This window comes from Phalacrocorax aristotelis, chromosome Z (assembly GCF_949628215.1).
Source record: "Phalacrocorax aristotelis chromosome Z, bGulAri2.1, whole genome shotgun sequence".
Classification (NCBI taxonomy): domain Eukaryota; kingdom Metazoa; phylum Chordata; class Aves; order Suliformes; family Phalacrocoracidae; genus Phalacrocorax; species Phalacrocorax aristotelis.
Genome location: NC_134311.1, coordinates 51267626 through 51283851, shown reverse-complemented (window position 1 = coordinate 51283851; position 16226 = coordinate 51267626). Strand labels below are relative to the sequence as shown.

Here is a 16226-nt window from a genome sequence, read left to right as displayed (position 1 = left end):
TTACTGAAGCTGTTAGGACATCAGGCAAACTCGATTTTAGTTGTAAATCATAGATCAAGGTCAACTCTGGCCCTATGGTCTCTTCTCTCCCCTGCAAGTGTCCACTCAACCAAATCATTGACTTCTGACAGCTGCCAAAGACGTCACTGGAGATTTTCTGCAAAAAGTTCAGGCTACCCAGGAATTACTTTATGTGATAGGCCTACACAGGATAAGTTCACTGTGGAGAAAAAAAAAAAGCATTATAACAGTGGTTTCGTTGAGATGGATTGCTCTGCACCAAACAGCAGGAGACATGATTTCACAGTCCAAGTCAGAGTGGAACTGGGTGGCAGGCAATCCTCATACATCGTACCAAACCAGCCAGGATTGCCAGGACTAAACCCACAGCCATTACTTCCGTGGAGCTAAAGCACAATTCCCCTGAGTGATGAGGAACTAACTGGAGACAAAAAAGTATGTGTCTTCCACCTGTAGCACCAGTGCATTTGAGAAATCCGGGAAGAGACCACTGTATCCTCTTTTACATCTCCCACTCATGATGTGGTCATAAATTAAACGATAGAGTGATGAACTGTAGTACCAAGTAACAGTAAAATGCATACAGACATCCATTGATATGTTTGTTTAATAGAATGGAATACTTCATGTTGGAAAGCAGCTCCTGGCAGTCACCTAGTCCAACCTTCCACTCAAAGCAGGGCCAGCTTAAATCCAACTGCCCAGGCTTTGTCCTATCAAGTTTTGCATATTTGCAAGGAAGGAGATTCACAGCCTTGCTGGGCAACAGTGTTTGACTACCCCCACTGTGATTGTTTTTTTCTCTTAAATAATACGGATATAGATGAAAAGTAACAGGAAAGGTGTTCTGCAAATATTAGGAAAACTTTTGAGGAATTCTTGTAAAATTAATCTGATGAAAGTTAAGAAAATGTAACTTCATAGTTTCATGAATTCAGGGCAGTCCTAGTAAATGCAAGTTGAGGTGCCAAGGTTATATACTGCTCTAAATGGGTATAAATCCAGCAAAAAATTATGGGTGTATTAAAAGCAGAATTTAAGCATACAAACTTTACAGAATGCTTTGAATGAACTTGTTTGGATGTACATTCTCAGCAATGTAGAGCAGTGACCTCAGACTACCTTCAGTATGAAACATCAAAATGAAACTGGAACTGCTAATAAATTCCTAAGAAACTTGGTGGTTTACTTTTAACACAGTCAGTTGTTTTGTGACATAAAGCCTGAATAAGATCAGCCTACAAGCTGTGCAATCTGTGCATGTTTTAAAGTGATCATGACAGTTAGATAGTTTCTGCTATCATGCAAATAGGATAGAGCTACTTTGTAGAACTTTGAAAATCTTAGCTGTTACATGAACCTGATTCTTCCAATGACTGCATAAAGATCTGATGTGAGTATAATGCTGCTAAAATGCAAATCTATATATATACTGTATTTCTAATGGATGGATTGTAGGGTTTTTTTCCTATTTTTTAATATTTGCTTAAATTAAATTTATTTTCAATTGATTTGTAGGGAGTAGACCCTGATTCTGAACCAGAGGTTGGATAAGTCCCAGAACCTAAAACACAGGTCCATATAACTTCAAACCCTGGGGAATAAAGAGTTTTAGAAGCTGAACCTGTCTTGCAACTCAGTCTTCTGTCACAGGCAAAGAGTAGTGCTAGTGAGCCTCTTCAGCTTATGCATTGGGCTGTTGCTGTTTGTAAATCTCTCATTCTGAATTTCAGGGAAGAGTTGTAAGGAGGAAAAAAAACCTGTATATATTTGTATCTATACGTTCCTGCTTACTTTCTTCTGGTTACTATTAAAACCCTTCCTGGAGATGGTAGGTTGTTTCGATTGTACAGCAAGTCTGGGCACTTTCAGCCCCTGCATTCCCAGGAGGAGTGCAGGCTAGGAAGAGGTTCTTGTGCTTCTCTGAAAAGTCTTTCTTTCTGTAGAAGCTGGGGATATGAAAGAAAATGAGTAGTGTATAACACTGAAGTGTTAGCCGGTATTGCTCGGTGCTGCTGCTAACAGCTGAAAGACATGTGTTCTCTAAAATACACAGATGCATTTTAAATGTAGTTAATGACATTTTTCTGTAACAAAGTTTCAACCTAATTTTATCCTAACATCTACAGCAAATAAATATTTATTCGAGGTTCTGTTAGAATTATGGTATTTGACATTGAACAAAGAAAGTGACAGTGAAAGTGATATAACAGGTGACAGTTAAATAATGCAAAGAAAGTGAAAATTCACAGCAAGGGTGAACAAAGAAGGAAGTGAGAAATATCTCTTCACCTGAAAGCTGAACTGAGATAAAGAGCAGACTGAAATAATGCAGATAGGTTGTCAAAGGTGACGTGAGCATCAGGTATAAAGCAATGGACCCAGCAGTAGATGGACTGCGTAGTGAGGTGGGCAACAAGGGACTGCATTAAAGGCACAAAAGCAGAGAAAGAACAGCAGGTGGGAGGGTGTGTGGGTGAGGCAGGTTGAAGAGAATGAGGGCAGATGACTGTGTCCACAAGACATACTGAGACAGGCCTGAGAAATGGACGTTGAACAAATGTTAATATGCATTGCTAGCTTTCTTATTTAATCCCTGAATTGGAAACAAAGCACCTTCTTTCTCATGACGTGATATAGAACAGATGTAGTTTGTATGAGGAACTAATGCTGCTGTTTTGTTGTTTATTTTCTGACCTAGCACTTTTTAACTTTTTGGGTTTTTTTTAAACTGAATCCTTCACTGAAAGGAAAATCAGTTCAGTCATTTCATGAGGAGGTTGGAAAGGTTGTGTCTTTTTGCACACATGACTATGTTGGAAGGAAGTTTTTGAAACCACAAAATGCACAGAAGACAAAGGAGTTTCAGTAACACAGAAAGACGAAGAAAGCAAACAGTGACTGTGACCCCTCAATCTTTTGCAGTGTACATATGTGTATGAGAAAACAGTGCATTTTCCAACAAATGAGCATAAATCTCAGTTTCACGCAGGAAGATGTGAATTACATCAAAATTAGCTTAGGCATTACAAACTAGCTTAGGCATGAGAAGCAGTAGAGTCAGATTAGCCTGGTGTTGCTCGATGCTTTCTTTTGGCCAAAACAAGCCAAGTAGGATGCCATGTTAGCACAGCTTGATTGGTTCTGGTATTCAGATGAGTTTGCCTTTCTGGGCATTGTGTTGGGCTTTATGCAGGCACTACCTTTGCAGTACCAAATACAAAGGCTTTAGAAGGAGAAGGAAAAGGAAGAATGATCTGAGCTGATCTCTGTAATGTTATAGAGTATGTTAGCAGCTGAGCAAAAACATTGAGTGTAGGAATGAACAAATCAATTACAAGATTGCTGTTTCAAGTTGGTAACAAAGTCCATCAGCTCAGGATTCCTCACCAGTCTTTCAGATCAGCTGCAATATCTTATTTGCTAAAGTGCACTTGACAGTTTGTGTGAAGGTAGACACAGGCCACCTGGCCAGCCTGGTGATGTTACCATCCTCCTTCCAGCTCCCAGCTGGAGTGCAGTGCCCCCACTTGCTTCCAGGAACTTTGTGAAAACACCTGTGTTATACCTGCTAAAACTGAGCGTGATCACATTATAAATGCTGTCAGTGTACTAACGTGGTCTGCAGGGAAATACAATACAAACAAGGGTCTGTCTACAACACCTACTTAACTTTAAAAGGACCAAGTACCCTTTCCTTAGTCCTTTAATCTTCTAATCTTTCAGACTGAAGTCTGAGCAATCATTGTGGACTTCTGTGTATGCCTGACTTCTGCTTTGAACCTGGAGAAGAGCCAGAGTGCTTAGAAGCTTGTTCAGATTTTCTGACAGTTCTGCTTATTCTAGTGGAAGATATGCTCTCGGTCTACAAAACTGTCCTTGCTTACTGCTGCTAAGTGTCATTATGTAAATGCTAAATGTGTTTACTGTTCTTAATTGTCCATCTGCTGGAAATCAAATATTTTCATAGCTGAAATGGTGTTTCCAGGAAAGTTTTATGCATGATTTGTTAGACTGTAAGGTCCCCAAATCAGTGACTGTACCTGTGGTTGTGTTTGTTTAGTGGACAGCATAAAGAAGATTCATCCTGTACAGGATCCTTTTTCACTCTTGTCTTGGCAGCAATCATAGAATCATAGCATGGTTTGGGTTGGAAGGGACCTTTAAAGGTCATCTAGTCCAACCGCCCTGCAACAAGCAGGGACAATCGTAGCAAGGTTACTAACCAAAGGTGGTGCCAGAGGGTCTTGTACTAAGGTCTAACACTAAGATGCCGCTAAGAAAAGCACTATGATCTTTCAGATACATGGATTAAAGGAATAGACTTGAATTTACAGTTCACGTTATTCATATGTGGCTTTCAATCGTAATTACTAAGGAGTAGATTGCAAAATATTCTGTGATTTCCATGTCCCTTTGCTTACAAAGCTTCTTGCAAACTCTTCAGTATTGTCAACGTTGTGAGAGTTGTCACTAACTGAGGTGAAATCAGACCTAATGCTTCTGATCAGACTGGTGCCAACCTGCCTTGTCAACTCACTGTGGTTCAGAACTTTGAGTGTTGCCTGAAAATAAGATCACAGGCATAACAATAAACACATGCCAAAGAGGTCTATATGAAGCACAGCTACTTAAAAGAAGTATCCCAGCGTTTGCTCAAGAGCTCCATGGTTTAAACATATAGCAGAGTTTGATGTTCCCCTTCTGCCCACCACTGTTATCTCCTGCAAGCATCCTTATAAAATGCAGTTCATTAGGACAAGCACCTCTTCACTTCTGTCTGTAGAACTGAATGAAGTCTATACTTCATGTTGAAAATTGAATAATATGTTGAAAACAATATTGTGGCCTAGAACATACAGCTTGGGCAATTTGAAATGGGAATGCCAAGCCTATATTTTCTGAGGGAATAAGAAACATCTTTCTCATTCCTTACCAGGAGAATTTTGGGCAACCACTTGAGCTTTTATGGGAACCTGTGCATTCCATCGGCCAAAATTTTTTTTTTTTTTTTTTTTGAGATGAGTGTTATAATCCCTGTGGGTGTGTGCACTGGGGGCAGGAGTAAAGTCATAGACATGATCAACTGAATCAAAAGGAGGAAAACTATACACACTGTCGTTTTGCCCTTTGGTGGAATCTTAGCAATTTATTATCATTGCCCTCTATATTTCCCTCAGCATTCACTAAGAAAACTTATCAAAATACGTTCCTTTTGGGCCAAAGAGAGTCAAGTGCAGGTTTCAACTCAGTACTTTCAGTAAAACAAAAAAGCTGTACAAAAGGAAAATATTATATTCCTCCCTTTCCCCATTCATATTGTCATGCCTCTGTTTTCTTTGTTCCCATTCAAATTTTTAGTTTTGTGCCCTACATCCTCATTGGAACTATTACAACTCATAAAAAGCCATGATGGTTTTTAGATGTGTGATGCTATGGTTTTCATCACATCAACCCTCAAAGGTTTTTCAGCTTCATTTTCATTATCACACAACACTGTGTCAAAACTTGCTTTTTCTTCTGCAGGTTGGTCTGGGAAATTCATTAACTGACAGGATCCAAATTGCTGTTGAAATGTCATGTGACTTCCTCATGTTTTCAGATGCAGATTTCAATTCCTGACTTTGCTGCCAAAACCACTAAGCATTGATTTTTATGGTGCAGTGCTCCTTAGTATATCCTTATGAAGCTGCAACAGACAGATGATGAATATGCTTTAGGAATGGCCTTTTTCTTAAAGGAAAAAAAAAGACAGTGCTGTGCACAAACTTTATAAGATTGTTGTGTACACAGTCTACTGCACAGCAGGGCATGACATACATTTTACAACAGATAGGGAGAAAATGAGGGCTATTCTGTAATAGAAAGCTCAGAAGAAATCACCTTCCAGATGCTAGTGCAGACCTTCTTTATGGAAATTCTTCAGGATGCCTGGCAGAGCCACATGATTAAATTGCATGGGTAGAGTGAACTGAAGCTGCGCAACAGGTTCATGTCCACTGGTAAGATCATGGAAATAAAGCAGGATGGCTTCTAATACAGATCCTTGCTGAACCCACAAGCATTCCATGACTCTGCTTTCAGTATCACAAGTGAAAATGTTTCCCTGTTTATGTTCTCCTACTTATTTATGGTATGTGTCATGTTCTTCTCACACTAATCCATCTAGTCAGGCAAGATTTACTCTTATTTGATATTTAATAATTATGATTGCTATCTGCTGGAGCTTTATGTATCCCCTTGTTTTTGTTCTATCCTTTTACTCTCAGTAATATGTATATTTTAAAAAGTCCCATCCCCTACATTATGCAAGATACATGCTCTGCATTCTCAATATGCCCTGAGCTATAAAAACAGAACAGATAATCTCAAATGTCCCACATGAGGCTAATCCAGGGATCTAAACATTGATGTGAAATACTATTCCACTCTTTGTTCAGTCCTTCCTTCTATGTCCACCTGCTTCTAGGTAGGCTGTGTGGAGAAGTAACTGTAGCAGGACACGGAGGACAGTAGATTTCTTTATAGTATTAACTGTGAAACACTGTGGTGGCTACATAATGACTGAAATTTAACCCAGCTGTCAGGGCAGTACAGGATCTTTTTTTCTGCATCCAAGAAATGGAGATACTGCTGCTGATATTGCTTACTAGCTCCTTTCTCACACAGCTAAAATAATAATGATTTAACACACATTAAGTAGCAGCGTCTCTCTCAGTCCTCTGATAATTAGCTTTCATTTACATGTAATAAGCCTGCTTACTGTATTTTGCATAGCCACCTTTATGGTAACATGAAGGTCACCTTTAGCTGTGACATCAAAAGAGTAATGTTTAAATTTCCAGAAAAAGTCCTCTAATTTTGGCTGCTAACTTTGATAAAGCTTGAGCCTGACTTCCTGAGGTACTGAGAGCTCAAAGGTGGAAACAATCAGAAAAATGCAGTACCTGAGAAAATCGGGGCCAGAATGTTTCAAGCTGAACCACAAATGAATGGGGAAGTAAAATGAAAAAACTTCTCCAGTAAGTCTAGCTCTGGGGAAATCTAAAATTGCTCCTTCTCTTCTTTACTTCCTTATGCTTATTTCTGGATCTCCTTCACTAATTTTTCAGATTACACTATAAGTTAGCATGCTTTATCCAAAGTAATTCTTCCTTCTTATCTATTATCTCAATGGATTTGTCGTAAACGTTCTCCCTGGATTTTTTTTTTTGTTTGTTTGTTTGTTTGTTTCTTTGTTGATCTTCATACAAATATAAACAATAGTTCACTTGCTACTGGAACAGGAAGATACTCCCTCTAGAACTGGACTTTCTCCTTTTGCATTATTTCAGGACTGTTGGTTTACTGTCAGTAATACAAGGTACATTTTATATGTCAGGCACTGTCACGTGCAGAGTGAAAACATTAGCAGCGCTAAGTCTTAAAATCTATTCCATTCTGAAGCAAACTTTAATTTACCCACCCCAAGATTTCCAGTACCTCACACTGAGTTCCAGCTATGTGCCGGTCTTGAGGTTAAAGAACTCCAACAATAAGTATCCTCATAAAAGTATGCAAACCAGTGTTGAAACAAAATCAGGGTTAACGATTCTGTAAACTAGATAGGTTTTAGTGCAGGCAGTTAAAAAAGTCTGCTTGTGCATGTTTATGCAGCTGTCCCACATGTGAGAAGCCAACTGCAATTGACTTTTATTATTCATGTGTTTCAATGAATTTTAATGAGTTTCAGTGTAAAGTTGTTATAAAAGCACTGCCCTGACAGACTATTTAAGACTGACTGCGAGCTACAGATCCTGAAAGCCTCATGGTGAAGTTGTGGAAACATTTTCCTTCCCTTCATCACCACAGGTCAGTGGTTTATATTCCATGCATGTGCATGGGTTGTTTTAATCAGGTTTTTCCTTGTTTCTAGTGGTAGTCTACTGTTTGTTTTTATATTTGCTGATTTTTAGCTGTGATGGGCTTTGAAGGCTAGCATGGCTTTAATCCATCTCAGCAGGAGAAGGTAGTTTTTGCAAATTCTCATGCAATCCTACTTTTCTTTCAGATCCACCTGAGAAAATGTTCCAGGTCCTCACAATGCTGTTGCTGGAAACACAGCTCTACGTGGTTTCAGGTGAGGGAGAAACTGCCTTTCAATTCCATCAGCTGAACCAATGTGGCCAATAACACTATGACCTCAGTCCATAGGCTTCAGCACCTCCAGCGATGCTTGCATGAACAGCCAGCAATGTCTGAAGCCTCTGCTTTGCAATGTCTTACAGAAGGCACTGTGTACTAACTGAGCACAGGACAGGTGTCCATCACTTTTCACAATCAGGCTTCTTTAAAGCATAGTGTATTAACAGCTGAGGCAGTCCAGCATTAGCAGGCATGGCTGTGAGAGGAAGGATGGCCAAAGCAACCTACGCCAATCGTAAATTAAACAATCTCGGTGTGAGGCAGAGTGAAGCAAAACCACATGTATTCCCCTGTCCATGCCTGCAGCAGGAGCAGCTTGGCTAAAACCCAGAAGGGGCATGGTGCTTTTTCATATTATTTTTTCCCCTCCCGACAGTTTTATTAAAGAGAATAAACAAACATTGCTAAGAGGAATTGAAGCTTTCCCTGTAAATATTTCACAAACACATGAAATCAAAGGAGTGCATAAACAGCTGCATGAACTTCCCTTTTGAATGTCACTACCAATAATTACAAGTGCTTCCGAATTAAATCTACAATATATGGTACATCCAATAAAGAAACTAGTAACAAGATATGTTGAATGATGTATCATAAATACCCTCCTTTATCAAGACACTTTAAAATGGGAAAATATTCCCATTTCAGGTTTGGTAAATGGCTAAGAAGATTATTTTGATATAACTTCTGTAATACTGTTGCGTATATCTGAGAAGATGCATAGGATCAAATGATACTCACCTGGTCCCAGGCTTGTGGAAGACTGTAATTGCTACATAGCAATTCCTGCAGGTTACACGTACTTATCCAGTGCAACTCTGTTTCACAGGAGTTACACTGGATTTTCTCTTTGCAAAGGATGATGAAATTAGATTTACTATTTCCACAATTAACAGTTGCTTTCACTAGAATCGTAGGACATATAAGATACAACGATACTTTCACAGAAATCCTCCACGTGTAATCACTGACTCAGCATTGTTATTTCTAAAATGTGAAGAAAATCCTAGCTCATTTTGTCTTTGTCTTGCAGACTCTGTAATCAACACAGAACATAGATCATTTGGTAGAAATACTACTGACATGGTAAAAATGTTAGCATGAATAGGGATGAAAAATGCTTAAAACTTTTAGTCAAAGCAATAACCATATGCCTGACTACATGACACCTTTTTGCCCAAGTTTAAGGAAAATCAGAAGGTATTTTAATACAAGAAATGCAACTGTTTTCTTTTCCTGCCATAGCTTTATTTACCATTGAAGTTCCTCAACAGCTATACATTGTGGAGTATGGCAACAACGTGACCATGGAATGTAGATTCCCTGTGAATGGCTCATTAAACCTAGGACTCCTGACTGTTGTTTGGGAGCAAAAAAGGCAGGGCCAGTCGAAATCAAAAGAGGTATACACACTCCGCAATGGGGAGGTGTTCCCTCCATCCCAACATCATGATTACATAGGAAGAACAGCACTTCTGCACAGTGAACTAAAACTGGGACGAGCTATGCTTCAGATCACCAGCGTGAAGATCACAGATGCAGGATCATACCTTTGTCTCATTGACTACCAGGGTGTGGACTACAAGTACATTACCTTGAAAGTAAAAGGTTAGTGGCTGAATTGAATATAAGTATATATTCATTGAGATGTCTCTCCTGAAATCCTACAGGTTTGTAGAAATTGATTAATTTGGAGGAATTTGTTTTTAATTCTCTCACTAAGACCCTGTGCTCAGCCCCCAGGTGAATCAAAGCAGTTGTCTTTGTGCTGGCTGGTCAATGGCCAGCTGAGATTCCTGTGCCAGTGATGGAGAGTGACTGCTCCCCCTCTGTCCTTCAACCCTCCTCCTTCTTCCTACACCCTCTTCTCCAGTGCCCCCACTCCCCACCTCTCTTTTGACCCCCTGTCCTGTTGGGCCACCTCTGGCCATTCCCAGAAGTTTCTCAGAGGTGCTTTAATATACTTACAAGACCTGCTGCAACCCCAAGTTACTGGGAATTCCCTGGGTGACTGCAGCTCCCAGAGCAAGGACATGTGATTTTTCTGTATTCATCAAAGCCAAATGGACATTTATAATAAAGGCATATGTTATGAATAGCATGACAGGCCAATCATTTGAAAGGCCTCCGGTGTTTCCCACCAACTTGCAGTATGTCCGTGCGATACAAGGCAGCATTAATTTCCCAACCAGGCATTTAAATAACAAGCTTTATCAACTGCAAAAATGGATACAGCCATTTTTAAGAACCACATTGGTTTTTCTGAATTGTCCTCACAGAAATTCTAAGTTCATTTTGTTCTAATTTGATTAAAATATCACAGTTGCTTATAAGCTATGGTAAAACAAACATTAAAACCAGCCTTTTTCATGAAGTGGCATGTTCAAAAAGTGAAAATAGAATCCCATAAGACTTCACTTGTTTCCTCTGCATTGGTAAATTATAAGTTCAGTGTCAACTGCTGCCTTGTATAAAGTAGTGGAGTAAGTGCTGTCAGGGTAGGTGTGAGAAGGATTGAATAATGACTATTGAATTGCCCTACAAAACATCCTTCATAATTTCAAATAAGCTGACCTCAGATACAGCCATAGACAAAATATGGCACTAGAGACAAGGAGGGAAAGCGAAGTGAGAAAATTACTATTGTTGCATAAAGTAATTTCACCCAACCTCTTCTTATGCAGCATCCTACAAGAGAATAAACACTCAGGTAATGAGAAAACCGGGTGAAGACAAGTTTGTTTTTGTGTGCCAGTCAGAAGGCTTTCCTCTGGCAGAGGTCTTCTGGCAAAATGAGCACAACTTCAATCTCAGCAGATCTGTAAATACCACCTATACACTGACTGCAGATGGCCTCTACAATGTCACCAGCACCCTGACATTCAAACCAAATATGAGTGAGAACTACAGCTGTGTGTTCTGGAATAAAGAACTAAATGGAGACACTTCAGCTCACATTTCCATTTCAGGTTTGTATCACCTTGAAATTGTACAAGACAGAGAAAAGAAACAAGTCAGTATTATTTATGCCTTTGAAGCCTCAGCTAGCTTGCATGCTAACAAGCCAGTCTGTCATTCTTCTGTATCTTTTAATTTTAGAGTAGGCCCCATTATTTGGCTGCCAGTACAGAGAAAACTTTTTAATCTGCATGGGTGTCTTCCCTGATCTAGACTCATAATTAATTGTCCTTCAGATGGGATACAGATCAATTGCAGTAGTCCTTACTCAAATGCCATGCAAATGAGGGATTTGATTGAATTTTTGTAAAGCTTCTTATAGTAATATTGCAGAATAAAATATTCATAAAATGAATGTATAAAATGTAAAAAAATGTAATGCTGATAAATTTTAAGGATTTTTTGTTCAGTCAGAGCAAGATTTGGAGAATCAGAACTGATAACTTTGTAAATGATGCCTGTTTTGTAAGTTATGAATTACTTTCTTTTCATGTTTTTGACAGCTTTATTGAGTACACAGTATAGCAGACAAAAATCCCTGATCTTATTTATCATCCCCATGTGTGTGATGGTAGCTGTCCTTCCCTCTGCACTAATACTCTTTCAAAAGAGAAAATCATTCAAGAATGGACAACCCAAAAAAGGTACACTTTACTTCAGAGAGTGGATCTTTTCACTTATTCTTTATTTTTCCTGTGAATCTCTTCTTGGAAATTTTAGTAACTCTAGGCATGCTTGTGTGACTTTGGTCACATTTTATTTCTAGATGAACTCTGTTCTAAAATGAAATCTTTGATCATTTGAGTTGGGTTTTATTTTCCTCACCTTGTTACTTACGTGAGACAAGGTGTATGGGAAGATACATTTTTTTAATCTAACCAGCTACTATTCTGAAAGAATGCAAACAAGATTTGGCTTGGGTAAGGGGGGGCTGTAAAAACATAGTTTGAATGGTGTTTTCCTTCATTGCTAGACATTGTAGCTATAGCATATGACACAGAACTTCTATATTTGATCTCCATTAAAGGCATATAACTAAAACTGTTTGGTGTACTGGACTATTAAGAATAGTATTTCTTTATTTGTCTGCAAGTGCAATAGTGGAAAAGTAATAAAGCAAACAGGCTCTTATTCTAGCCTTTTCTTGCATATCAATAGACTCCAGTAAACTCAGACAAATGTATTTATTGTCAAGAAATTAAAATCTTGCTATCAAAGACTTCAGAATTTGTTTCAAAATCTGTAAAAGAAGTGTAGAGAAGTTTATGTATTTGATGTGAGTTAATAATAAAATTAAATGTGCTTAAAGTCCAGTATAATCTAAAAGTTTGTTAAATTGCATTGTTTCTTTCAAATCCAGAAATGTTTAAGCTAAATTTGTATGTATTTACTTTAACAGACAGGAAAAGAAAATCAAACCCTAACGTGAAAGATGAGAAAAGTAAGCCACAGGCTTTTCTGTATTTATGCTTACAGCTTTTTCTTTCTTACAACTCAAATCTTTATAAATCTGTAGATGGCAACTTAAATAATGTTACATCAAAAGAGGCTAGTTTTGAATTTAAATTCCATATTTTTTTTTCAATTTTATAGAAATGCAGTATCTAACATTATGACTTTCTCACAGGCAAGTAAAAACTTAGAAACATTTGTTCCCTTTCAATGAGATACAGATAGCTGCATACATAGCTCGGTATACACCTCTGCATACTAACTGCAGTTCTTGTAGCCTCAGCTGAGTAGGATACACACAGAAAGCTGGTTGCTTTGGAAGACATCAAGATTTTTGTTGTAAGAGTCTGTTATGCTTTTGGTTCAGGCCTCAGGTTTTAACAACAAATACAATGATACCTCATTTATCTGGAATATTAGATAATCCACTGAGCCACTTCTCATCTTATGAGTGTGTGACTTTCCTAGACATCCAGGAATTTTTATATTGCAGAGGGAAGGTAATGCCTAAAAAAGTACCAGGATACACATAACTGTCTTGTACTAAAATTTAACTGAAAAAAAGAGACCACCATAGAAAACTATAAAGCAATACGGTAAGAAAGCTCTTAAAACCCCTACTCATGTACATCAGTTTTGTTACCTATAAACAGAAGTCTGATACGTTAATGTATTGTCAGGAGGGAGGCTGTGGCCAGTGTTAGGTGCAGCGGTATTGGGTTCAGCTGTATTTCCTTGGTGTCCAAGTAGACCCTAACATAGTCTATTTGTGGCCAGCCCCAAGGCTGCCTAAGGTACTCCAGGAATACGAATGATTCTCCCCCAAGAAGCAAAGCTGAAGCAAAACTGCAATGCAGCTGACTGAGTGGTCTGAAGAAATACATAGCGGTTTCTGGACACATAAGCACCTTTGGGCTTTTCCAAGGACAGGATTTACTTGAGAAGTTACTTGTGTTTCTCACTGCTACAAAAAAAAAAACCATCAGGAAGTCACCAGCTTAAAAAATAACTTCCACTGGTGAAATGAAAACTAGGCATTGTGCAGGGAGGGCATGGATTCACTGATTCCCTTATCACCTCAGACTGTAGTGCTTGCATCTTACCTGTACCTGTCCAATTCACTGCCATCGGTAGATATTACAGCCAAAATGACACTTGCAGAAAAAAACTTTCACCTTTCAGAAACTGGCACCTACTGTTGTCAAAGGCCTTTTCTTATTTTTCATGTGATGGTGTGAAACTTCAGTGGAATTATACCATATGCAAATGGACAACAGCTCAAGGCAAGCAGCAATCTGGAGGACAGCGTTGGTGCATGTCTAGACATAATTCCAGTGGAGGTTGTCTGAGCATGGCGTGGCTTCACGTGGCCTTTTGTATTACTGTTGTAGATTGTTTTCACTTTGTAGGCCTTAGCCTCCTCTGTGTTCTTAGTGAAATGAAGAAATTACTGAGGTAGCTGCTTTTGTGGTTTTGTTTTACTTCTTCATTTTATTGACCGAAAATCTTTGTGCAACATGCAGTAAGTCATATGACAAACATTTTTATTTCTCAGCATCATATATTTTTAAGAAACACTGGAAAGAACCTTTTTTCCATGATGAGTAGGTAGTTGAAGCATAAAAGCCACAGATACTTTACCAGAGAGGCTTGGAAATGACCCACACGGCCCTGGTTACAGGAACAAGGATTGCTCATATTATCATTTTAACTTAGAGCTCAAGCTGTATCAGTGCTGAACATGTCGGACATTTGACCTCATCACTGAAGTCCCAGTTCTGCAAACTTCTATTCAGATGCACAGATTTTACTGACAAGCATTCCTGGGGATGCTACCTAACCAGATTTCAGTTTGTTATCTCATTTATACAGCTGATAGTCAGTGATAGCTTTGACGTAATAGAAAATTCAGAATTTGGACCACAGATAAGAATCTGAAAAGAATGCAGTATGATGTCTTTGTAATTAATGGCAGCTTTAAGGTGCCACTGTAACTTCAGCACAGCCCAGGAAAGCTTGCATACAGTGAAGATAACTTTCACTCTGTTACTCAGTTGTTAAAATCGGGCTAGCTATTTGCTTAAATTATTGTAAATTTAAAAAATAATACTGTTCCATTTTCTTTCTTTAAGGAGATGATTTTAACTCTCAAACTGAGGCTTTATACATGACAACTGTCACAGCTTCAAGAGACAGTGGGAGTGTGGGCCTGTGAAAAATCGTCATCTCACATGCCGTCATTTGCACGTTTTGTATCTGGTTTTGGGGACTTCAGAGGAAAGTTACAGCACTTTAGCTTTGGGATGAAAAGTGAACTCATGGGGATTTATTGGCACTGCAGCAATGGAAAGCTATGCCTCTTCAGATACCAAGTCTGAAGTTACTGAGAATTATGCTGTCATGAAATGTGGTTTACTGTTCTGAAGAGGTTATCTGAGTGCCTTTGATACACTTTATTTTTGGACTTACTGTTGCTCAAGGAATTTTTGATTTAAGAATGCCTTTATTAACTGCTCCAGCCTCAGGAATGGTGCTTGGATTCAAACATCTTATGGGAATTTGAATAAAAGCTGTACATGCTATTTTACATCTAAACAGTCGTCTTTCAGGTGGAGACATCATTACATGCCCATATCTCATTTCCAAACTTTCCAACATATTAAACTGGAAATTACCACAAGTACCCATTAGTATGGCAATATATGGAAGATACTTCATTTCACAAAAGCAATAAGAGGTGAAAGTTAAATCAACGGACAGACCAAAAAAAAAAACCAATCCAAAACTAAAACCCAAATCAACACCAACAGTAAACCAACATTATGTCACAGAAGAGAATTTTAATGCACAGTCTATGTAAAACCCCATAAGTAAGTCAGGTAAAAAAACATGAATTATGATGTTACGCTACATGACAGTATGTTTGAACTGATTACTCAACAAAATTTCCTTTAGGAGGAATTTGGAAGCAAAAGTGAAAATGAAGCTCAGCCAGATTTCTCTACTGTTTATTTTTAAACAGTAATTTTAACTTTTCTCAGAGGAAAAAATGAGTCTTTTCTATGCCAGGCACTTACCTGGTTTACTTCCTATTTCTGGAATGTGTGAAAATGCCTCATTCAACTCTGAATACACTGTGCACTGGGCATAGCTTCTACAGCACCAGTTTTGAAAAAACACCCAACGGGAAAGAGCTTTGCATCTTAGATAGTCAACAGATAGTAAAGCAAGGGCAATGGGTAGGATTTGTCACATCATTTTCAAAGAGCACTTGCTCTGGGGAGCTGTGTTTTCTCCTAAGATACATGTAACGAGATTGAAGAAAGGTGTTCACATGGAAACTACTTTTGCCATTATTCTGCTCTTGAAAGAGTGCTATTGGTTTCACAGAAAATATTGTATAAGTAACGTTAAGGTTTTCTTCATAGCACTTGCTCTGGATTTAGATGGGAAGCTGCTTTTCCAATGTCATGTTGCAGCTATCTACTCCAGCACAAAGTGCTGCTGTGTGACCAGAAAGACAGCATTCACACCCTCTTTTGTTTCACCAGGGTAACTGATTTTAAATAGCAGGGCTACTGTTGATTTTATTTGTGGAAGAGAAAACTAAA

The 16226-nt window shown here is 38.5% G+C and overlaps 1 protein-coding gene across 1 annotated transcript; it reads left to right on the top strand.

Annotated features, from left to right (window-relative positions):
• Positions 1-1268: 1268 nt before the first annotated feature.
• Positions 1269-15383, top strand: LOC142050136 (programmed cell death 1 ligand 2-like). The gene is made up of 7 exons (XM_075078485.1): positions 1269-1414; positions 8072-8140; positions 9451-9813; positions 10890-11174; positions 11667-11807; positions 12563-12604; positions 14748-15383. Exons 2-7 carry the CDS (start codon positions 8086-8088, stop codon positions 14828-14830), a joined length of 969 nt encoding a protein of 322 aa, XP_074934586.1. The 5' UTR covers positions 1269-1414; positions 8072-8085; the 3' UTR covers positions 14831-15383.
• The last annotated feature ends 843 nt before the right edge of the window (positions 15384-16226 follow it).